This window comes from Chrysemys picta, chromosome 1 (genome assembly GCF_011386835.1).
Source record: "Chrysemys picta bellii isolate R12L10 chromosome 1, ASM1138683v2, whole genome shotgun sequence".
Taxonomy (NCBI): Eukaryota; Metazoa; Chordata; order Testudines; family Emydidae; genus Chrysemys; species Chrysemys picta.
In genome coordinates, this window is record NC_088791.1 from 19,329,837 (window position 1) to 19,355,130 (window position 25,294).

General features: G+C 40.6%; 1 protein-coding gene across 11 annotated transcripts in view; it reads left to right on the top strand.

The window, feature by feature from the left end:
* Positions 1 to 25,294, top strand: part of SEMA3D (semaphorin 3D) — a 195,190-nt gene that overhangs the window by 54,635 nt on the left and 115,261 nt on the right. For 10 of the 11 annotated variants that reach the window (XM_005304502.5, XM_005304501.5, XM_065553565.1 and 7 more), the window contains one exon: positions 8,048 to 8,239. The exons of the other annotated variant lie outside the window; for it this stretch is intronic. In XM_005304502.5, the coding sequence (XP_005304559.2) occupies positions 8,089 to 8,239 (151 nt within the window). In that variant the 5' untranslated portion in view covers positions 8,048 to 8,088. The remainder of the gene's footprint in view (positions 1 to 8,047; positions 8,240 to 25,294) is intronic. 11 annotated transcript variants of the gene reach the window in all.

Consider the following 25,294-nt stretch of genomic DNA (forward strand, 5'->3'; position numbering starts at 1 on the left):
CAAGAGGAGACCTTTTATGCTACCCCAATGTAAATGTTTAGGAACATTACAATTTGACCATGTTCTACTCATTATATTCAAACAGCAGCCTCCCAAATGCTGGCTACCAGTTGGTGGAAGATGGAGAAGTGGGTGATGACAGATGGCATGTAAGAGAACAATTGGGAAAGATGTTGCTGTCATGGAAACAGGCTACAACAGAGCAAAAAACATGGCATTAGACAGACTGAGGTGGAAATGTTACATTGCCATATGTAACATGAGGCATGGGAGCATCTGATAATAAACAAATTCCCCAGTGCAAGCTTCTTAATGCAACTTGCAAGTATTGATAACAATATTTTGGATTGCCAGCTGGTGACAACCTTCCGTCACAGATTGCTGCCATGATAGACCCATTCCTTCACATTCAGAAACACAAGCCTCTTCCACTTGAGGTGCTCCTCTAGCTCCTTTATCTGGTAGAAGTTGTAGAGTCTTAACTTATTTGTGAGCCCATTAGTGGAGGGGTTCATAACACACTTAGTCACTGCATTACACAATCCCCCTGTCAAGGGAGGCTTATCCCAAGAATGTGAGGTGCATGGAAGGACAAGGCCCAGTTTGTAAAAACCCATCACTACTGGTCACCAGCAGGGATAGGCCCTGGATCACGAAAGCTCAAACCTCCATTATTGGAGGTCTCTGGTTCCATTTGTGCTGATGACCTGGGGTGGGGCTCCAAAAAGTAAACTAAGTAGAGAGGTACTCCCAGGTTCCTCAGCAAACTATCAGCACAAACCTCAGGGGGCAGGAGAGGGAAAGACTCTAGTTCTTCAAACTGGCTACAGCAGGTGTGTCTCTCCATGTGTAGGGCAATAGTAGCTGCAGGGTCAGTTGATTAACAGCTTGTGATTTCTGTCTGGAGTTATTCAGACATTAGCCTTTGCCAATAAAATCGGGGAGCATTTAATTGGTTAGGCAGGTAGTCCCAAGATAAGCCTCCTGAAGTTTCTCTTGCTGTCATCATGACACTTTTTTTAAGGGAGGGAGGGTTCTTATTTTCTCAATAGCAGGCAAGGGTGCTTCCTTAGGCAGGCTTCCTGCCTATTCTCTATGCTCACTTATTTTATAGCTGTGTGAAACCATCCAACTCTCTGCAGGAAAACTCTGCAGCTTCTGGGAAATGTTACTCTGCCAGAGGCAGCTCTCGGCATTTGTTTGTGGGGTGTCAACTTCCCGCTTCCATTTAGTGCCTCTTGAGATTTTCTATCTACTGCCTTCTTGCCTTAGATGCCTAGGTAATGAGATACCTAGAACAAATTTAATATAGACAACTAATTTTTCAATTCACTCTGATCAGGGTATATGCTGTAATGAAAATAATATAATGGTGAGGTTTGGCCTATGAGTTCTGTTTGAGTATTTTTTAAACTGTTAAACTATGCTTCACTCTGCTTTTCTCATTTGCCTTTTCAAATGAGTAAAGTTGCAATCGGGTTTTTTACGTGATTTAAACGCACTGCTCCTGAAGAGCTAGTATTAAAGCAGTGGTGCCTGAATGTCTCAGCCCAAAAATGGGTAGGTAAGGCAGGATTTTTTCAAAAATATGTGTACAATTTTGAGTATCATTTGCACATGCATTCAACACAATAGTGTACATGTACTGAGATCTGTGGGTGCAAATAACCATCTGGACAGCTGGCTGCTGGGATGCTGTCAACTGTTTGTGATAGCATCACCAAATGACAAAAGCTCCTCTCAGCCTTCAGCCAGAAAATGCAGACTGGAGTTGGAGAAACAGAAACAGACAATACAGTCTAAAAGTACATTCCTTCATTTGCTTTTCTTCATGCACATGAATGTGATCTGCAGCACACAACAGATCAGGTCTGGAGAGATGGCTTCACCTTATCCTCAGCCATCGATTCACGGACTGTAAAGTCAGAAGGCACCATTATGATCATGTAGTACTTTTCAGTATCACAGCTTTCCATGGTACAGTCCCCTCTCCTACAAATATGATCCACATTCTCTGGATGAAATCCTGGCATCAGTGAAGTCAATGGGAGTTTTGGCACTGGCTTCAGGAGGGCCAGAATTTCACCCTCCGTCCCTGGATATATGACCTTGCATTGTCTGCATCAAAGCACATATTTTAATGATCCTAGATTACCATGCGATCCAGACCGCTCTGTGGACCTGGCACGTCCTTATCCCTGTCTGCCCTTCCACCAATTATTGTGTCATAGTCATGCTTTACCAGATGTTAAATCCTAATTGGGAGAAAAATAAACCTACCTTGTTTTTTTTCCTTTCATTTCCCTAGTCTCCACTTATTTCTTCTGTATTTTAGGGTGTCCTTTTTTTCAGATTCCGCCCCCTCCCCCCGGACTTACCCTCAATTTTTTTTGGTTTCATTCTTTTTACTGTTTTAATTTACTATAATCTCTAAACATTTCTTTTCTCCATTTAAGATAATTATTTTCTACTGGTCTGGATCCTTCCCCTCACTTCTCTCTCTCTCTCTCTCTCTCTCTCTCTCTCTCCTCCATTTTCCATTCCCTTCTTTTCTCTTTGTTCCACTTGTTCCTTGTGGCTTGAAATCCAGAGAAGAGGTCTATCTCATATTCCAAATAGAGAGGATGCAGATATTTTGGAGGCTGAATGGATGACAGACAGAGGCCCAGATTCTGCAATGAGCACAGAATGGGTGGATTCCTGTGCTGTCATGCAACTCATTTTAGGACGGGGGCCTGAATGTGTAGATAATATCCATTGGATGTTTAGTGTATTGAAATTCAAGAAAAGATCAAGTAAATGCATTGCACGTTCACTTTAATATTAGTATTGTACCAAAGGACTTTCCTTTTGTTAATGTTAGTTTTGCTAGGTTATTTTGTTTGTTTTTGGAGGGGGATGCAGGTGGAGTGATATTGATTTTGGGGCTTTTGTGGAAAAGAGTAATATATCTGAGTCTATGCAGAAGACAAAATTTACTGCACTGTAAAGATCACTAAAGTCGCTTAATAAAGTAAATGTTGGAGAATGGCTATGAAGGATATTGTTTGTTAGGTCTCAGATGGAGTTAGATTTATAATGAGATTTCCCATTGAGAAGAAAAGCTTTCTTTGCCAAACTGTCTATCAGCAGAATATCCTGCCTATCTGAAAGGGGAAAGAACATAGTTTCACTGTGCTCTGGATTAATGTCATCTTTGTTATTTAAAAAGAGAGTCTGGATGCTAAGTGAACCCGGATACTACATTTTACTCTGTCTGTGTTTTATTTGCTGAATTATTCATCTGACTGTCATATACGTTTCCAGTTTCTCTTCTGATTAAGGCTAGATTTCCAATACCCAGTTCGTGATTATGGTGCAGTTTTGAAGTATAAACGAGCCAACTATAGAAATATCCTTCTTGGAAATATGTCTTGCTGTTTTACTGTAATTAGTCATCTGCAAGACAGTTGTTTAGCAATAAATTTAGAACTTGTGTGGATGTTTTTATCTGTATATAATATATTTAGAAACTCTATATATTTCTCTACATATTCGAAATTTAACTGTAGGTGGAATACATTTCCAGTCTTTTTTTTGCAACTACAGTCAGCATTTAACCCTTGCATACAGTATGTTCATGTATGGGTCTAAACATAGGTCTGATCAACAGAATGTCTATCATGTGCATTGCCCTGGATCACACAGCCCAAATGGGCTCTTTTACTGGACAACCATCTTTTCTGCTAAAAACCCTGGTTAATATTATGCATGCTGAAACAAAGGGGCCAAGTAACTTACCCAACATATTTATGAGTAGACATTGTCTCCTAATTTTTCCTACCCTATTCTTAATTATTATAATCACAATGGGCCAAACTCTCTAGGTTTACTCTGGATTTATTGTCATTACTTCATTTTTACATCATTGTTAGTGAGAGTCAAATACTTTATTTGCTGTAAGCAGTTTTCATTGTGCGCTCTCACATAATACACAACTCATCATTTTAAAACCGTCTCAGAGCATGAACAGTGGTAACTGGGTTTTAAGTTATACTCCAATTAAGTAAAAACCACAAATTAAATATTCAAATGAGTGTTTTTTCAGCCGTGGTTGAAAAATCTACATTTGTGGGTGAGTTGCTGTCCTTTGTTTCTGGACTTCAAGATGCCAGGGAAAGTTGGGTGCTAGATTTTTGCATTTAGATATCAGATTTAACAGAACAATGTGTTAAAAACTGATGTAGTTTTGCAGCCAATAGGGGACTGTCTAGCTGAGCTCTGTTTGTTCCAACAAAGGGCCTGGAATAAATTATGCTAAATAAATTGGCTCCAGGTTTGCCTGTTTCAGACAGTAGTTTCAGAGTAATCTATCCTACAAGTTTTACTAAGTCTGACCACTTGCACTAAGATGTCACCTCTTTTCAGGGATATAATGTCACAAATGCACTAGTCACGTGCATCTGGATAGCCCTGGCTGTCCCAAGATGGCAGAATACCAGCACATCAGTGGTTTGACTGCTGGCAGCTCTGCTAGCCCATAACCCGTTTCAAATTTGAGTTCCACAGAGAAGATCTAACTGCAGAGTCAAGCACATAGGCCCTGATTCAACAAGGTGCTTTTGCCCCCACCCAGTTTTAAGCATGTGAATAGTCCCCATTACTTCATTGGAGCTACTGCGTACGTAAAAGGAGGTTTGTGCTTAAGACGCTTTTCAGCAAAGTACTAAGGGAGGATAATCAAAAACATAAAAGAACTGAATGCAGATACATTACAGCTTCATGATAAAGCTCTTGAAGTCAGGGCCGGCTCCAGGTTTTTTGCCGCCTCAAGCAAAAAAAAAAAAGGGGGGGGGGGAATGGAGTGTCGCCTCTGAAGCAAAAAATAATAATAAATAAATAAGGGGCGGCACTCAGCCTTTTATTTAAAAAGGGCCGCCCCGAGCACATGCTTGGAACGCTGGTGCCTAGAGCCGGCCTTGCTTGAAGTTAAACCTCATTCTCTTGAAATGTTTTGTCCACCATTTTGGTTCAGTACATCTCACAGGACTATGGCAGCATAGATAGACGCTTACCAGAAACATCAAATAATTGAAGTAAGCAGAATCTCTATTCATTCTTTCTGATAAAATTCCTCTTTTTTAAAAAAAGAAGTGCTTATGGATTTGGTCAAATGGAGTATAGGACGCTGATCTACATTAGAGATGTCCCAGCAGGTGTTGGGCATTTTCTGGGGATTAATGACCAGTCAATTGGTCTGAGGTCCATTAACCTGAGCTAGTCATTAATCTCCTGGGAAGAGTCCTGTATTGGAGCTGGATTTGTATTAGAGGATGAACTTATGAAAAAACATAACTTAAAAAATCTGGCTAGCCTGCAGTGCATCCTTAATGGGACTTGTTTGGCTCAAACTCACTGAACAGCTGCCTCAAGTGTAAAGTAAGCCCCTTGTGTCTGGCCTCTTTCCACAGCCAGAGTTCAGATAAAACAAAGGAAGGAGGATTCCTATAACCAGCAATTTCTACATGGAAAAGTCAGGCTCCATGCAGCCAAAAGGCTAAATTCAGTGCTGGTTGTAAATCAGCAGATGTCAGTGAATCGTCACATTCACGCCTCCTTATACCATTGGTGAATTTGGACCTACAACTTAATTATGCTCTTGCCTCCAGGGAAATGACCCTCCCACCCTCTGGTGGAATCCTTATAGGTTTAGCACAATCCCAGTCACCCAAGCCATGATTCCTATGCAATCTTTGTAATGAGACTTGATGTTAGATAATTTCTTGCTTTGGAGTATAGTTTTCACTCTCATTCACCAAAATGGACAGGGCCTGTGCATCTTTTTTCACCTCTTAGGTTTTTATATATATACCTCTACCCCGATATAATGCGACCCGATATAACACGAATTCGGATATAACGTGATAAAGCAGTGCTCCGGGGGGGGGGGGGGGGGGGAGGGGCTGCGCACTCTGGCGGATCAAAGCAAGTTCGATATAACGCGGTAAGATTTTTTGGCTCCCAAGGACAGCGTTATATCGGGGTAGAGGTGTAGGGGTGTGTGTGTGTGTGTGTGTGTGTGTGTGTGTATATATATATATAATATGAGAGAGAGAGAGAGACACAGACAGACAGGCAGACCCACCCACCGACCGGCATTAATGTCACCATCAGTTACTTCCTGTGTCTTATTATTTGTTGGGCACTAATAATGAACTCAGTAATACACATTTATGGAGTAAACAAGATTTCTCTTTCTCAGGTATTTACATTCCAATAGGGCAAAGAATAAAAAACAAATCAAACAATCAAATGCTTACTTTGGGGTTTTATTTAATGAATGGGTGATTGTGCTTAGCCTACAGGCGTAGATTCAGATTGAAAGGCGGCAGGGTCCTGGTGTGTGTTGAGGAGAGAGTTGAAGGAGGAAAGGGAGGAAGCCGAATGTGTTGGCATAGGAAGGATGTTCCCAGGTGAGATCCTCACCCCGGCTCTAGCTTCTTTACACCAGGTAGAAGTACCAGAGTAATGTAAAGGGCTCAAAACCACCTGGTTTAGGCGGAGGAAGGATTTCCCTGGCAAGACACAGCTTTACAACTGTCCTCCGCAATCTTCCAAGGACCCCCTTGCAAGCCATGGTGTAGGGGATGTGCTTGGGGAGAGGCTGGGGCCAGGAGGGATGTGCTGGGGGTAGGACTACAGCATGCAATACGTGGAGATCCTGGGCAGTGCTGCAGCTTGTCTGAGAGCTAAACTGATGCTAAGTTAACACCGAGAGCCACAGAGCAGCCCAAATGTCGGAGGGCATAAAGGATTAAAGGCACCTTAGTTCCCTCCCCAGGGGTTCTGCATTCTGTGTTTCATCTAAAAGGGTCAGTAGAGAACATTTCCCCCGGTTCTTACACCAAATTAGTTGATCAGAGCACCGGAATTGTTTTTTTAGAGTCAACTGAAAAAAAAAATTCAGAAAATAAATTGTTAATGAAAAAATTGTCATCATTTTCCCAGCAGCCCTACTTGTTAATCACTGGTGTTGTATCTGCTCTGGTCATTTTCATAGATTCTAAGGCCAGAAGAGACCACTGTGGTCATCCAGCCTGAGTGCCTGCATAACAAAGGCCATAGAACTTCCCCAAAACAATGCTCTCATTCAAACATGAATATCTTTTAGGAAAAAAAAAATCCAATCTTGCTGTTCCCAATTCTATACAGGGACTACTATGTGATCTTCCTGAAGTCACTGCAACTTATTTGTGTCTCTCTTTTTCCCTGGATAGTGATAATTACCTTCCTTTGTAAGGTACTTGGTGATATATGGATGAAAAGAGCTAGGTATTATATTATGATTATTAAGTAAAAGGTGATACAAAGCTTGCTTTTCTTACATGTTGCGCTGAGATGGGCCTATCCAAGGCTATTGACCTTTGCCTGGAATCCCCCATTTAGCGTTCCTAGGACGTTTTGGTTTGTGGATTGAGGTAGTTAAGTAAGTCTTAGTTAGTTCACTGAGAACAACATATGGGAAGGTATGTTTACATTGTATCAGCAATCATTGTTTTTCTCCTGAAAGTGAGTACAAGCTTCCAATATCCCTTTTTTTAGTTTATAAATAAGTTGATGATGAATGTACAATTACCTTAAAATGAACATGTATCTCCAGTTACTACACCACGGTATCTGAGATATTACAATGTAGCCAGTTCACAATATAAGTATATAAAATAGCTGTTGTATCTATATAGAGATAGCCAAGGCATTAATGTGTGGTAATTTGGTAAATGCTGTCATTTGAATAGTGACTGTTTTTATCGGGTATTATATATAATTTAATTTGTACTTAAATGTTAGCTATGCTAGATGTTGTCCAAAAGCTTACATATTTTTCCAGCTTAGTCTACCAAATTAGTTTTATAGAAAAGAGATTACAGAGTTTTGGTGTATACTGGAGAAAAAATCTTCTATGGCAAACAAAGTGACTTCTGCATAAGCTATTCTCTAACTATAGGTCTGGCCTGCCTTCATGTGCGAGGATGCAAAAAACACACAGATGTTTTCTTTTTGCTTTCAGATTACATTTGGATTTTCTGAAAAACAGAGACTTTTTTCACCATGAATGCAAGAAAAGACTCTCAGGAGAACAGCAGAATGAGATCCTTCAAAGTGCCACATGCCTGCACAGCATTATCCCTAGTAATGTTGTTCCTTTCAGTCACTGGAACTTCAAAGAAAAATATCCCAAGACTTAAACTTTCCTATAAAGGTAAACCCATCAGAAGACTTTCTGTTTCTGGGTTGTGTTTTTTGTTGTTTAGTGTGGTGGTGCCAGCGTTTAGTTTTCTGTTATTAAACCGGAAAATAAACAGTTGTCACAACTGTTCCTAGAAATAGACAACAATAGCATGAAAGACTTATATAGTCTTCTATGGGACAGAAGTATTCAATTACCTTTTTGGGGGTGATGGATAGTAATGGAAACCATAATGTTCCTCGGATACATTTTAAAAGGATATAGTTTTTATCACTCAGTAAAAACTCCAAAGCATTTGCTAAACTTAGACTTTTTTCTTGAAGCTAAAAATCACTTATGTGACAAACGGTATGCAAATCACCAAGAATTGGATGAATTAATCCCATATGATTGGTAAGAAACTAATCCTCATTCTTTCGAATTCTTTCGTATGGTCTCCATTGAATGTGCATGACTCTGGTAGCCCCTTGATAGTATTTCTTATTGTTTTGGGGCCCAATTCCCCCATTTAGGGCCCAGTACCTTGCTCACGTTGAGGTTAGAAGAAAAACTGCAAGTACAACTGTCTGCAAACCGGCTGTGTAAAAAAGGTCATTGTGCAGTTCTATGATTATTGTTTTGCAATGTGCTACCATAACAAGTTTGCTCAGTTTACAAAATGCATTGTTTTTGTTTTTATTTCCCCCCTAATTGTTGCCCTACTTAACTCAACCTGGGATCTGAAAATCTAGAGGTGGTTTTTTCCCCTTACTTGTGCATCTTTAGCACATTAGAAAGATTCTTCAGACTACATACTGAAGTGTTGGCAGTTACACCTGTGCAACCCTTTTGTCTTAAATTCTGCCCTCAGTAAGAATGATAAAGGCTGAATTTAAATAAAGATATATATTTTAATTGTTAGATGATGATGATTGTAGTCCAGTTTGTGGGTTTTCTTGTTGCTGTCTCTGCACTGCATCCTACCAGAGTTTGGTGAGATGATTCCATTCAGATATATTGATGCACTTGATCTTGTTTTGCTTAGTTAAAGAAAAGTTTCTGTAGTTAGTTTTAAACCATTTCAGTGCCTGTAATTAAGGGCACTGATTCTGCTCTCACTTACAGAGGCATAGTTATTCTTCAGTGTGTAAATGAGTAGAGTGAGGCTAGGGTGACCAGACAGCAAGTGTGAAAAATCGGGATTGTGGGGGAAGTTATAGGAACCTATATAAGAAAAAGACCCAAATATTGGGACTGTCCCTGTAAAATCGGGACATCTGGTCACTCTAAGTGAGGCCCAAGATGCTCTGTAATGACAAGAGGTTGAACAGCCATCATAAATGAGCAGAATGTGCCTATTGTAAGGTATTACACATACAAGGATTTATTTAATCAGTGAGTACTGTATCCTGTGAAATGCTACTTATTTACAAGTTTCAATTCTGCATCTGCTGGATTTGTATGCAAGTATGTGGGTGTGTTTATGTGCATGTGAGATCTTGATGGCTTTCCATAGTTTCAGGAAATAGTTTCAGTTATGTAAGCCAATGAATACAGAAGCTGAAAGATCTGACATTGAGTTATGGATATTAGTAGGAAAAACCTGCAGCTTGTATTCAAACTTTACTTCTAGTTTTGGCTTCTAAACATTTCCCCAGAGTTACTTATTCTACATGGTGATGACACTTATTGTGGGACTGATGACCAAAAATACTGTATTCTTCTGTACTTCAAAGATAGCTAGCCACCTGCAAAATCCTGATGGACTCAGTTGGCAGGTAGAAGAGTAGGGGAGACAAAAAAAACGTTGAGGTCAGTGTAGGAAAAAAATGTGTTTATCAAAATATTTTAAAATAGTGAAAGAGATCTGCTGGGAGTGGCGCTGGAAAATGCTTAGGGTCATTTATAATGACAATGAGAGGATGACTGATATTGAGGCCTTGACCCAAACTTTTATTAGGACCTTCATAAAGCTCTGGATTTGGCTGGAGGGATGGGTTATTATATCTAAACTCAGTGACTTAGTCCTGCAGAAGAAAAGCACAGAGAATACAAATTAACACACACATTCCAATTCAGAGAGCTGTGCCGCCACTGATGAGGCCAATAGACAAATAAGGAAATACGAGGAATATTGGATTACTATTCTGCTTGCTCTTTTTGTTTTGTTTTTTTCCCCCCAAAACTGGAAGAAGAAAAATGTAAAAGAAAATGTAATATTTTCAAGCTTTTTAATGGTATTAAAACAATGGCAAGGAGGAGAAAAATGTAAAAAAACAAAAAACTTGCTAGCATCACTAAGTTCTCTGAGCATTGTATGGATGACAAAGTTTATTAAAAAGAAATAAAAAGTAGAGGAAAAATGCACATCCTGAACACACACTAATGCAAACCTGGATTCTGCTTACCACCAAAGAGAAGTAAATGGTTTGAACCAATTACTTAAGGCTTTATGTGTCTTTAGAGTATCTTTAGAATCTATGAGAAGGTATGTCGAAATGTGTTGTCATCTGTTCATGTGCAAGAACAACCAGGCTGGTCCTAAAGTTCAGAAAGTAATTGTCCACCTATGTGAAAGGCTTGCAGAGGTGCATCCAAATGTCTCTATTTCCAAAACAGAATTTTGATGCACCTGTTTTATGCTGACTCTTCACTGAGTGAAATTTGCATTATAGGCAGTGCAGATAGTGATGCCTAAAGTTAAAGTTGCCCAGTAGTTCCCATGATTACACGCTGTTTTCAGTGATTTAAAACTTAACCAAATTTTAGCCCTACTCGATTTCTCTGTAGCATTCAATACTGTTGACCATGAGCTGCTGCTGCTCTCTCAGCTGATGCACTAAATGGTTTAAGCTCTTCTTTGAAGGACACAACCAATGAATAATGATGGGAAACTGCACCTCCACCACTAGATCCCTCACTTGTGGAGTCCCACAAGGATCAATTCTTTCTCCTGTCCTTTTCAACATCCACGTGCAACCATGAAACAGTGAAATGGTCAAATAACATGAACTCATGTGGATGACACATTTCTACCTGTCTTTCACCACATAAGACCTCACAACTACCACCAAGATGGGTATAATATCAGCTCATGGATTAAGCACAGCTGGCTGAAGCTGAACCCAAGAAAGACAGAGGTGATGTTGGTGGGCAGAGGACAACATTTTGATGGTTCACCACCCACAATAGGTCAGTTCAAATCATAGTCTAGGAGTGCTCTTGGATTTCTTCTTGACACTGAGCTCTTGCATTGCAACAGCCATAAGTAACACTGTCTGTCATCTCTGGTTGGCTAGGAGATTCCATCACATCCTGGAAGATGATGGCCTGACCTCAAGTTATAAATGCCTTCATCACCTCTTGGTTGGACTACAGCAATGAGATTACCAGGAATGAAGTCTTCAGCACTTAGAAGACTCCCACTAGTACAGAACGCTGAAGCACATCTCTTCAGCAACACTGGATACCATGAGCACATCAAACCTCTCCTCCACTTTCTGCACTGGCTTCCCAAGGAGTATCAAATCAAGTTCAAGGGTCCGTCCCTTATCTTCAAGGTGCTTCATGGCATGAGCCCAGGATACCTAAAAGACAATATAAAGCTCCAGGATGAAGAGCTTCTCTCTCTGGCACAATGAAACTCACAACAATAAGAATAAAGCTCATCTGTGCAGGAGACAGAACTTTCTCAGGCTGGGAATTTGGCCAGGAGATTTTGCTGGTACTAGGGATGTGTCTTTTGTTTTCTGCAACAGGGTTGTTGACCCATTAATTGAACTGGGATCAGCTCTCCCATTCCAGTCCACATGCTCCCAGTTGGGCCAATTAAGAGAGTGGGGACACATCTGGATGGGTTGTAGAAGATGAGTCGGGAGTCAGATGGGAGAAGGACAGGAGAGCTGCCAGATAGAGAAGATGGTTCCTGGGAGAAGGCTGAAGGCAAAGAACAACATCTGGTATTTTCTGGCTGGCATCCCCAAGCCAGAGAGCCAGGACTGAAGGTAGAAGAGGGAGATGCCTGCTGGCTCTAAGCTGGAGAGCCAGAGCTAAGGGCTAGAGAGAGCTGTAAGAAAGGGAAGAAGAGGAAGGGCTTACTTGCTGGCATCCCCTTGCTGGAGAGTGGATACCACAGAGAACAGTGTGAGGGCCAGGGGGAGTGAAGGATGCTTCCCTGACAAGGATGCACCCACCAGACAGGCTGTGGGAGTTCTCACTGGCTCACTGGGAAGAGCAGGGTTGCATCCTAGAACGAAAGTCTTGGGTGACTGTCCTGGCAGATTGTAGCCTATAGGACTAACCTGCTTGCGTGTGTGTGTACACACACACACGCATATATCTTTTCTTATAGTTTAAGTATTTGGTTTATTGTAATAGGTTTATAGATTTATATTAAAGTAAGTTTGGCTGTAATGCAAAAGACCTACAGGCCAAAAACATGTATGTTAAGCTAAAGCAAAGTTAGCATATCTATATTGGGCCCTTTTACCCAGAAAGTAAAGTTGACCTTTTATCTTGTTTATCCTATACCTAAATAGATAAATACCCATGCCTATGTCTATGACCTTTTATCTAGACCAATAGACAATGGAGCATGGCATAGGGGGGTTTTCAATGTTGTACCCACAAACTTAACAAGTACACTACAAGTGCATACATACATGTCATCCATACACACATACATACTAGCCTGTGGGGTAAGTGTACCCTAACATTTCTGTGGGTGAGGAATGAAATTTGGGCATAAGAGGAAGGATTTCTGGCACTTGTCCTATAAAAGAGGTGACCCACCTCGATAGAGTACTCCATTCTCACTTTACTACATTTCTTACTTATTCTCACTTACTTCCTCCACTCTCTCTATCTATTCTATCTATGATGACTATTACTATTAGTAGGCTATACTTGTTCTTCTTAAACTTTAAGTTTCAAAGGAACCAGGCTAAGCTTGGTTTCCCTAAGTTTTATTCTTTGTTTATTAGGTTTTGATTTTAAGTTTAAGTTAGTCAAGTAAACCCTAAGTTTGCTTTAATAGCTTGTAGCATTAGTTTCTTCTAAGCACTGCATCCCTCACTCAAGAATTGAGAAACCTGAACTACAAGGCTGTTCCTGTGTCTCTTACCACCAGGTTATCAAGGAAGGGTGTGAGTATATTAACCAAAGCTTTGTTGTATATAATACTATATTATCCTATGTATCTTTTGAATAGCAGTAATGCCATTGTAACTTTGTAACTCTGATTATTTTACCATTTACTATTATTGATTTAAATAAAAAGTCTTTACTATCTGTCTCAATGTGAGCTTCCTGTCATACCCCTGAGGGTCCTTTGTAAATTCTGTGGAGCCTGATTCAGGACAAGAACTTTTATCTTCTGATCAAACAGATTGGTGAGCCTAAGACCCATACTAATTAATATTAATTAATATTAACTAATTAATATTTGTACAGATGAGAGTGAGTTTCCTCCTTTTACAATCTGAGTGATCCATTCATATGTACACAGACAACGGTGTAAAGTTTTGACGTCTTAGGCACTTTTGAATATTTTTTTACCCAGAATTGGTAACTTTCTTTAACAATAATCAATGAAAAGACGTTATTCTTTAAAAATGGTATTGCAAAGTTCCATGCTTACTGTCGCTCAATGATTTCTGTAGCAAACGTATTCTGTTTGCAAACAAAAAGACAATAAACTATTATCCCTGTTACACAGCCTGTGCTGGATGAGTCAAGCTGGCATCTTTCCATCATTCACTTACAGCTGCGAAACTGAGTTACAATGGTGTACCCCAGGGGCAGGCAACCTCTGGCATGCGAGCCGAAGGCGGCACGCGAGCTGATTTTCAGTAGCACTCCTGGCCACCGTTCCGGGGGGCTCTGCATTTTAATTTAATTTTAAATGAAGCTTCTTAAACATTTTAAAAACCTTATTTACTTTACATGCAACAATAGTTTAGTTATATGTTATAGACTTATAGAAAGAGACCTTCTTAAAACGTTAAAATGTATTCCTGGCACGCAAAATCTTAAATTAGAGTGAATAAATGAAGACTCGGCACACCGCTTCTGAAAGGTTGCTGACCCCTGGCTCCATGATCCTCATTTAAGCCAACAGTGACCGCACTGCGAGGGTTTGCACAGGTGTAACTGATTGGAACTTAGTGAACTGTTCTACTGATGATGCACAAGAAGGAATAGAATTAAGCTCACGTGCTCATAGCTGTGCTGGCTGTGAAGGAATAAGAGGAGGAAAAAGCAGTAAAAATGTACAGCTGTGACAGAAGTCAGCAGATCTAATTCTAAATAAACATAAGGAGCAAGCAGATCTGTTGAGTGAGAGAGTGACATTTTATATAGTTGCAGACAAGAGCTATGCTTTAATCACCTTTGCAAAGCAATTGGAGATCCATAGATGAGAAGTTTTATTATGTAAGTGCAAAGTGTTATCACTTGTCATTTCATCTGATGTGGGATCATCACAAATCGATGCAGCTGCTTGAAAAACAAGCAGAACATCAGTAGCTGTACGCTCTGTTACAAGGTCCTGGTTAAAAGCAACAGAGTCCTGTGACACCTTAAAGACTAACAGATGTATTAGAGCATAGGCTTTCATGGGTGAATACCCACTTCGTCAAACGCATGTAATGGAAATTTCTAGAAGCAGGTATAAATATGCAGGCAAGAATTAGTCTGGAGATAACGAGGTTAGTTCAATCAGGGAGGGTGAGGCCCTCTTCTAGCAGTTGAGGTTTGAACACCAAGGGAGGAGAAACTGCTTTTGTAGTTGGCTAGCCATTCACAGTCTTTGTTTAATCCTGAGCTGATGGTGTCAAATTCGCAAATGAACTGAAGCTCAGCAGTTTCTCTTTGAAGTCTGGTCCTGAAGTTTTTTGGCTGCAGGATGGCTACCTTTACATCTGCTATTGTGTGGCCAGGGAGGTCGAAGTGTTCTCCTAGAGGTTTTTGTATATTGCCATTCCTAATATCTGACTTGTGTCCATTTATCCTTTTATGTGGGTCCTAGTTGAGGGTATTGGTTAGCCAGCATATACTTTTTTTCCCCTTTCCATTGTCTTCAAAAGAGGCTTTCTGAGAGCAGTTAACAATGAAACTTAAATCAATTCTAAATTAATTTGGGTGGGCAGCACTACCCTGGTTGGAAAAAATTCTGCAATATCACATGCATCAGGGTCGCCCAGAGTGGGGAGCAAGTGGGACAATTTGCCCCGGGCCCCGCAGGGCCCCCTCAAGAATATAGTATTCTATAGCATTGCAACTTTTTTTAATGGAAGTGGTCCCTGAAATTGCTTTGCCCCAGGCCCCCTGAATCCTCTGGGTGGCCCTGACATGCATAGAATCAATCACAATGTTTTTCATTCAGGCTTTTTTGCAGAGCTACAACTGGAAAACTAACAGGTTTCTCCCTCCATTAACTAGAGAACTTGGAGTCAGATCTGACTATATGCTGTATTCTCTGTCTTACAATTATCACATATATTATGTCCTGCAGGGCAACTTCTACTCAATGACATCAATAGTTTACATAGCAGTTGAACTAAGAATAACCTTAAAGAGCTGACCCACATCAACCTCCTAACAATGTAAACAGCTTGTAGCTCACAACACTTTTCTCTTTGCATAATTGCAAAAGGGGCCTCACTTGGATGAGAAAAAAATGTTGTGTTCACAAGACACTGCCCCAAAATTCTTAGAGTTCACGAAGATGAGAGAGAGGAAGTGGACTGGACTTTGGAGAAAGTGTTGAACCAGTTAAAGAGGAAGAAGAGAAAATACTAATGAGTTGCTTCTCTAAAAGAACGGGGGGTGAGTATGGCATCAATGGCAGCATTTTTGCATGGGATTTTCAAAAGTGCTTGCCTAACTCTGCTTCCAGTGAAGTCAATAGTAAAATTCCTATTGGCTTCAATGGAAACAGAGTGAGGCCAGTGCCAAGTGCTTTTGAAAACCCTACCCTTAGTCTTTCAATACGAACTAATTTTAGGACTGTTCTGATCCTGTTGTCATTGATGTCAGTGGGAATAGGATTGGGCCTTAAATCATGTTTTACCTCCTATACCTTCCTCTGGGTCTCTGGTAATCTATATATGGAATAGTTCTTTATACACAGGGTCAGAGGGAAAGGGAGGGGGGAAATATGAAACACATTAAAGGGATTTTGCCACACTTTGTGCTACTGCTAACATACTTGCTCAGAATAACTTACCTAGATCAAGTCTCTGTGCTATTTACATGTCTTTAAAATGGCACAAGGAGATGTTAGGGTATCCAATTAGCAGCCAAGGGTATTTTTGTAGCTTCCTCTAGTATCCAAGTAGGAAACCCAGGCTTAAATAGGGACTTGTGTTACACTGTCCAATTTGCAACTGGATTTTGCAAAGATTACACTGGTCTACAATTTTTGAGAAGTCATCTGCTTCAGAGATAAAATGTGCTATTTATTATGTATTTTGATGTGCTGAATTCAAATGTGACAATTAAAACAACTGATTGGTTACTGTTTCTAAGATATTTAAGTTTTTACATTTTGTGTCTATGTATATTGTGTAGATAGAGTTTTAATCATAAATTGTAAACCTAGGTCTTTTCATGTGTTTATGGTTGCTTTACATGATAATATTTCACCTGTCCTGTTTATGTCACACTTTAAAAATCAGCAAAAGGGTTATATAAATAAAATGTATTATGAAACAAAAGGCAAAAAACTATTATGTACATAGTTTAGTCCTATTCAGTGTCTACTCGGCGCTTCTTAGCTTGTCTCTTGTATTCATTAAATGGAGCATCTCGTCACTATCCAACAATAGTCTACAAGCATTGATGGGCTCCATTTGCCTTGATAGCGTTTCTCCATTGTTGCAATGTCCTGGTGAAATCGCTCGCCGTCTCGTCACTCACTGCTCCGCAGTTTGGTGGAAAAAAATCTAGATGAGAGTGCAAAAAATGTATCTTTAGTGACATGTTGCAACCAAGGCTTTTGTATGCCTTGAGGAGGTTTTCCACCAACAACCTGTAGTTGTCTACCTTGTTGTTTCCGTGAAAATTTATTGCCACTAACTGGAAGGCTTTCCATGCCGTCTTTTCCTTGCCACGCAGTGCATGGTCAAATGCATCATCTCGAAGTAGTTCATGAATCTGAGGACCAACAAAGACACCTTCCTTTAACTTATCTTCACTTAACCTTGGAAATTTTCCACGGAGGTACTTGAAAGCTGCTTGTGTTTTGTCAATGGCCTTGACAGAGTTCTTCATCATACCCAGCTTGATGTGTAAGGATGGTAACAAAATCTTCCTTGATTCAACAAGTGGTGGATGCTGAACACTTTTCCTCCCAGGTTCCAATGACTGTCGGAGTGGCCAATCTTTCTTGATGTAGTGGGAATCTCTTGCACGACTATCCCATTCGCAGAGAAAACAGCAGTACTTTGTGTATCCAGTCTGCAGACCAAGCAAGAGAGCAACAACCTTCAAATCGCCACAAAGCTGCCACTGATGTTGGTCATAGTTTATGCACCTCAAAAGTTGTTTCATGTTGTCATAGGTTTCCTTCATATGGACTGCATGACCAACTGGAACTGATGGCAAAACATTGCCATTATGCAGTAAAACAGCTTTAAGACTCGTCTTCGATGAATCAATGAACAGTCTCCACTTATCTGGATCGTGAACGACGTTGAGGGCTGCCATCACACCATCGATGTTGTTGCAGGCTACAAGATCACCTTCCATGAAGAAGAATAGGACAAGATCCTTTTGACTGTCACGGAACATGGAAACCCTAACATCACCTGCCAGGAGATTCCACTGCTGTAGTCTGGAGCCCAACAGCTCTGCCTTACTCTTGGGTAGTTCCAAATCCCTGACAAGGTCATTCAGTTCACCTTGTGTTATGAGGTGTGGTTCAGAGGAGGAGGATGGGAGAAAGTGTGGGTCCTGTGACATTGATGGTTCAGGACCAGAAGTTTCATCCTCTTCCTCTTCCTCGTCTGACTTAAGTGAGAATGATTCTGGTGCATCAGGAACTGGCAGTCCTTCTCCGTGGGGTACTGGGCGTATAGCTGATGGAATGTTTGGATAATGCACAGTCCACTTTTTCTTCTTTGACACACCTTTCCCAACTGGAGGCACCATGCAGAAGTAACAATTGCTGGTATGATCTGTTGGCTCTCTCCAAATCATTGGCACTGCAAAAGGCATAGATTTCCTTTTCCTGTTCAACCACTGGTGAAGATTTGTTGCACAAGTGTTGCAGCATATGTGTGGGGCCCACCTCTTGTCCTGATCTCCAATTTTGCAGCCAAAATAAAGGTGATAGGCTTTCTTAACCATAGTGGTTATACTGCGCTTTTGTGATGCAAAAGTCACTTTACCACAAACATAGCAGAAGTTATCTGCACTGTTCACACAAGTACGAGGCATCTCTGCTCACTTTGGCTAAACAGAAATGTGTCCCTTTGCAAAATCAAACACTGACAAATAAGGGAGCACGACACTGTATGATTTCTAGAGCTGATCTAGGGCAATTTGTTCAGCAGAGTGATGTAAGCTTCGTTATGATTGCATCATCCATGACTTCTAGGAATAACATGATGCAATTCATATCATGTATGACGCAATACCAGCTTCAGATTGCAGCATTCATTGTTTTGTCTAAAAAGCAAGTACTGTCCAAACCCAGTCATAGATTTATACATAGATCCAGTCAAAGATGTATTTTAGTCATTTCTGGTTTAAATTGAGATCCCTTCCCTTTATAACTCACTTATCCTCCGCCATTCCCAAGTCAAGGGTCATATATACTGACCCAATAGCATATCTTGAAAACTAGAGCCAAGCCACAATTTTAAGCATCATTTTCGTTCTCAGTGACCCAGAATTAGTAAAGTTTGACTACATTTATTTCAGAAGCATTTTGGCTGTAGAGCAGTGTTATCCAAGAGCAAGAGGATCATTATATGCAGAGGGTGGTAGAGAGGATTTTAAGGGCTGAGGAACATGCATTAGATAGGGCAGGAGTTCTGTGCTGTGGCATGGGTCCCAGCTGTCCTGAAGATGTATGCACTGCTGCTGCATGTGCTGCCCTGTGACTAGATAAAGGATTTTAGTCTCCAGGGCTGTCAGGTCAGATCATTATAGGGGGGAGGCAGCATGGCCTAGTGGGTAGAGTACTAGTCTGGGACTCAGGATCACCTGAGTTCTGCAACTGGATTTTTGGGTGAGTCTCCACACCTCCCTCTACCCCATATGTAGAGTGGGGATAGTCATGCTGACTTCCTTTGTAGAATGCATTGAGATCATCTGATGAAAAATTTGTGTTTCTATATGAGTACTATGCTGACAGCAAAGGTTATACGTAGAACATGTAGATAATGGGGGTGGGGGATTGAAGCAGAATTTGATTTGTAATATTAGCCCGTAGCTGATAAATTCAATATCTCTTTTTATATATTATAACATAAAAAAATCCAAACTGATCAGATGTAATCTGGCAGTGCACACAGCTGGCCTATGTAAACACATGTCCTTATTGTTTCCTTCATCTTCCCTGCCCCCTTCCTTCTGATGAGTTGTGTTTTTTGTTAAAGTAGATTGTGAGCTCTTTGAGGCAAGGGCTGTTTCTGGCCATATGTTTAGCATATAGCACATTGGGGCGCCAACCCTGGTTGGGGATACTAGCCATTACTCTAATACAAATAAATAATGTTTTAAAGAAAAAAAAATCTACATATACAGTGTCATTTAGTTCCAGGTGTCTTATCAGAATTTCAACTCCATCAATATCAAAGTGTAATTGAGACTATAATTTAGTTTTCCATGTCAGAAGTTTTATTATACTAATCTGAGCTATTACCATGCAGATTTTTTTTTATTGCTGAAAATGGTTCTGCTTTTATGGTGCATTAATTAGCAGCACCATTTAGAAAAACAGCTTAACTCCTAACAAGAATAGCCAATTCAAATTAAATGAGTGTCCAACAAGTACATGCAAGCACTGCAGGAGTAAATAGTTAAACTGAGTCAAACAGAGTTTAATATATCATAAATGGGAGTTAAAGTAAAAACTGGAGCAATGAAAAACTTCAGCCACACAAAATATTTTGTAATGATCTTCCTTCCACAATGAAATTCACTTTTATTGATGAGACAAAATGTTTTGTTTTGTCTCATGTGGGTAGTATTTTACCAATCAGTCCCTATTTCTAATCCCCATTAAGAATTTAGTCTGTTTCTAAACTAACTATTCAATAAAATAATTGCTTGCATTGAAAAAAGTGTATTAAACTATAGAGGATTCTAAATCACTTTACCTATGTGGTAATTCTACACCCTCTTGAAAGACTCTCATGGCTGAAATGCAGCTATTTTTGATATCTATTTTAGGTATTTCTATGACCCTCATTACATGAACATCTCACAATTTTTAATGTCATGGCACCACTGAGAGGTAGGGCAGTGCTATTATCCCCATTTTACAGATGGGGAACTGAGGCACAGGGAGGCCAAGTGACTTGCCCAAGGCAACATAAGGGAGTGCTTGTGACAGATCAGGGACTTGAACCCAGGTCTACCTAAGATCTAGGCCAAATACCTAACCTTGGAATGATATTTTTTCACTGAATGGGATGAAGTGTGGAAGCTGTTTAATAACTTGCAGCAAGACCGCAAAATGGTTTAGGACAGGAAACAAAGATTGTCATACACAGGGTATTAAATATATTTTTCCTGTTTTATTTTATTTTATTTTTAGACAAGTAATGACTCCGTTTTGGAGTAAAAACTCTTTAGCAGTGTTTTGAAATAGTGTTTTCTCTGAACTATATAAAATAAATATTGTCCCCCTTCCCCCAATCTATGCTTTATAACAACCTGTTCTCAGATTTTTGCTTTGATGTGGTTTTACTGGTTTTAACCTCAAACTAGAAACCCTGACCTAACTACATTCAGTTGGAACTGCCTAGGCAGAATATAATTACCTAAACACTAATGTGGTCAGGACACCTTACTCATGTAGTTACCATCAGTAGCCAGGACTCACGTTTATATCTCATGTGACAGCATGGGAGGGCTTTCACTCAGTACTGATTCTAAGGGAAGAATGTCATCTACAGAACTGCCAGCACAACTTTCTGCAACAAACTTGGGCCTGGATCGATCTCTGCTGTGATTTGTTATGGCTTTATTGAAGTCAAGCTGAAGATTTGGCCCTTGATTTTAATTTTCCTTTGCTGTCACTTCCAAGTCTTGACCAGGCCCAACCCAATTTAGGGGGTGAGACCTGATGAGCTCATAGCATAGGTGTAAAATTAACACCTTTTATAGTTTAATTTTCTAATGGTCTCTGAGTCAGTACAAACAGTACTACTGTCTGAGAGAGCCTGTAGCAGGGTGCTGGGGCAAACGCACCTAATTAGCCCCTGCCCGGTCAGCTCCAATTAAGGGATTGGGGCTAATGGAAAAGGCCTGATGCTGGCCTGAGGATTGGCAATGCCTGCTGGCCTGACAAGCCAAGGGCTATAAAGGCTGGGAGAGAGCCAGAAGGCTGGGGGCAGCAAGGGCAAAGTAAGTCAGTCAGGGAACTGGAGGCTTCCTAGCTGAAGGCTGACTCTGCCTGTAAAGGCGGTAACCACATTTGTAAAGCGTGTATATAAATGGACACTGGTTGTGGGACAATGTTAAATAAATAAAGATCCGGGTGTTGTACAACCCTGAAGCCTCTCCAAGCCTTATTCGGGAGGGCAAGCGGGCTCCAGGAAGAGTAGCGGGTCGTGAACCTTGTTACAGAGCCCCACTAGTTATTACTTTCCTCTTATGCTAATAAGAAAAAAATATTCATAGTCGTAGGAATCATAAGGCACCTATGTGGATTCTTTTATCAATGAAAAAAGCAACAGAGGGTCCTGTGGCACCTTTAAGACTAACAGAAATATTGGAGCATAAGCTTTTGTGGGTGAATGCCCACTTCATCAGATGCAAGTTTACTTGTGTCTGATGAAATGGGCATTCACCCACGAAAGCTTATGCTCCAATACTTCTGTTAGTCTTAAAGGTGCCACAGGACCCCCTGTGGCTTTTTACAGATTCAGACTAACACGGCTACCCCTCTGATTTTTGTCAATGAAACATTCTTACAAAGAAGGTACTGAAAGTACTTTAAAGACAACTAAGCAACGAAATGTTTGTGTTAACTCTCCTAGTTCTGTCAACTCACCTATTTCAGAAAAAAGTTTGTGCTGTTATACTGCTCTCCCAAGCCTGTTAGACTGATTTTAACGTGCTTTATGGTCCATAATCATTTAACACTTTTATCATAGCAGAGTTGTTCATGTCACAGTAGGTTAGGGTCTCCCATCCTTTTACTTATAAACCCCTGTCTACTTGGAGAGAAACTTTTGAGGGTGGATATAATATTAAAAAAAAACAAAACACTTTATAAATTGGCACCTTTGTATTCAACAGGTCTAGTCCCTGTGGGCCAAATTCTGTCACCAAACACATGGTCCAAGAAGTGGGTTAGACAAGCATGAATCAGACTAAGAACCACACGCATCAGCACCTACCAGTAGTATCACACATTCTACTGGAGCCAGATTGTGAATACCTTACACAATTCTTCATCAGTCTTTATTTAAGCAAATTCCTATTCAAGACAAGGGTTGAATCCCAAGCCTCAATAAAATCAATGGCAAAGCTCCCAGTGGGGAGTACGGGCAAGGAGCAAAAACTGGGTAAGGATTTCAGTATTTGCCCTCTGGTGAATAGGCTATGGAAGGAGTAGAAGACATTATCTCCTATAGCCTCCCCACCATATGGAAATTTAGGTCATTGGATCTGGTCCGTGCATAGAACTATTGGCCATTTCCTCAGCCTGTCATCAACTCCGTGTGGCTGTAAAGAGAACCACCAGGAGCCTGGGTCCACATGGTATGAGCAGTCTCTTGAGTGGCATCTCCATTCACCTTCCTCCCTGTGCATCATTTTTGCTCCTTTCTCAAATGCTCTCTGAGAAGGAGCAGGGCAGCTTTTTCACCTGTATGTTAGAGCCACGCATGTGCTTTCCAGGCAAAACAAATTGTTTACTCCTGTTAGGTCTTCAGAGCCTGTACAGCTAGGGAGAAATGAGCTGAGTTCTCGTCTGCCTTGTGTATCTTCAGCTATGTCCAGATTGCAAGATCTTTTTTTGGTGGTGATGTTGTAAGTGGCAGAATGAACCTAGCTTGAGCCTGAAGAGTTTGCAGTTAGAAAAATCATCATTCAACTTGTAAATGGAGCAAACTGTGCTATAAAAGTCATTGCAGAAGAATAGTGAAGGTCAAAGTAGCCATTTTTTTGTCCTGTTTCTGACTTAAAATGCACTGCAAACAAACAAAATCTGACCAGTTTTGATGGTAGATAGGATTTTACTGTTGGAAAACAATCCTTTCTGAGTAACTCGGAAGCAAAATATGTTTTAAAGTAAAAAGCAGGTGCTATTTTGGAGACAAATATAATGACAGTTATTTTGTTTTAAAATGAGGCACAGTACCACAGGTAATTGTATGTGTGACACTCTGGGAAAGTAAAGCTCTATTTGTTGTAAGTGCTAAGTATGATTATGTTACATTTTTAACACCTGGATTTGCCTGAAATGTGCAACATGAACATGTGACCTGTAAAGAGCTACGTGCCTGCTGAACCACTGTCTATGACAGTGACCAAATGCTGCATCTGTTGCATGGTGGGCTGTATTAATGGAAGTTAATGCGTGTCTCAGAATGTCTGGGCTCATGTTGATGCAATCAGCTTTCTGCTGGGCCCATTCTGTTGCCAATTTAAGATTTTGTATACGCTGGCTAGTCCTAGTCTCTTTAGGCCAGTCCTTACCTTTTACTCAGTGTGGTAGCTACATGCTTTGTAGCAGGCCCTGCACTCTGGGGGCTGAGAATCCCTTAGAGTTTAAACTTGAGAACTTTGGATCATGCACTCAAATAAATATGGTAAGGAAATTCATGGAAGAGGCATGGCAGGGCAGGATGATGGGGACAGATGTGGCAGTGGGGAAGAGGGGTTCAGAGTAAACTCATTTAACACTGATCATTCAAATAAGACAGCCAAAGAGAACTTTGCCACACAAAATGTCTCCTTTGTGTTGATTGTACTTCAGATTAGTGCATATTTGCATGCACTATTTACCTTGCACTCATGATCCTTTTAAAATCCTCAACACCAGACATGAGAAATTTGGAGGTAGGGGAACAGGATCTTAAGGTGAAAGTTCATTCTCGAGTCTCTCTTTAATATTGTGGGTCCAATTCTACAATTTCATTGGTCCAGACAAAATGAACTACTGCTACTGACCTACGGAGCCTCTGAGTGCTCCAGGCTAGGAGGCCATTTCTAATTCAGCTCATGTCAAAATCCGTTTTTAGGACCTGAACAATTGTAGACTTAGGAGTCCCCCAGTTCATGTCCCCTAGTCTCCAATTGGTAGGACAATCCCCAGCTGAACTGTGTGGCATGTTGCTTCCATTTTTATTGGTTGATAGATATGTGGGGAACAGAAGGGGGCGGGGATTTGTGGCTGAATAGATAAAGGATTTGCCTCCTTCACAATTTTAAGATTAATGGGAGATTCCTGAAGTTTAAATCCTGATAATGAGTGTGGAAGATAGCACAAGCCCTTCTACAGCTGCCCTTTCATTGAATAGTCCTGCCCGCCTACAGGTGAAAATTGTAATCCAGATTTTAGGAACAATTTGAGGATTCAATGAGAGGCATATTAAGTGCCCCAGCTTCCCAATATAGGGGCTGTGTTGTTCTTTAGATGCCTGCACCTCAGTCACTGAGGGAAAACTTTAAAAGATAGGGCAGAAGGCTACATTTATTGGACTCTCCCAGGCTGGCAACTCCTTTTTGTGAGGATTCAGTAGAGGAGGAGAAGAGCCCATCAGGCTAAAGATTCAGCACCTTCCCCCCCACCCCACCCCTAGACAAGATATTAGAGAGTAGGGCTTCTCAGCTACTCTCCTATAACTAGGTTCACTTAAAATGGCAATTGAGAGGAGGGAGGGGGAGGAGAAATGGACTCCA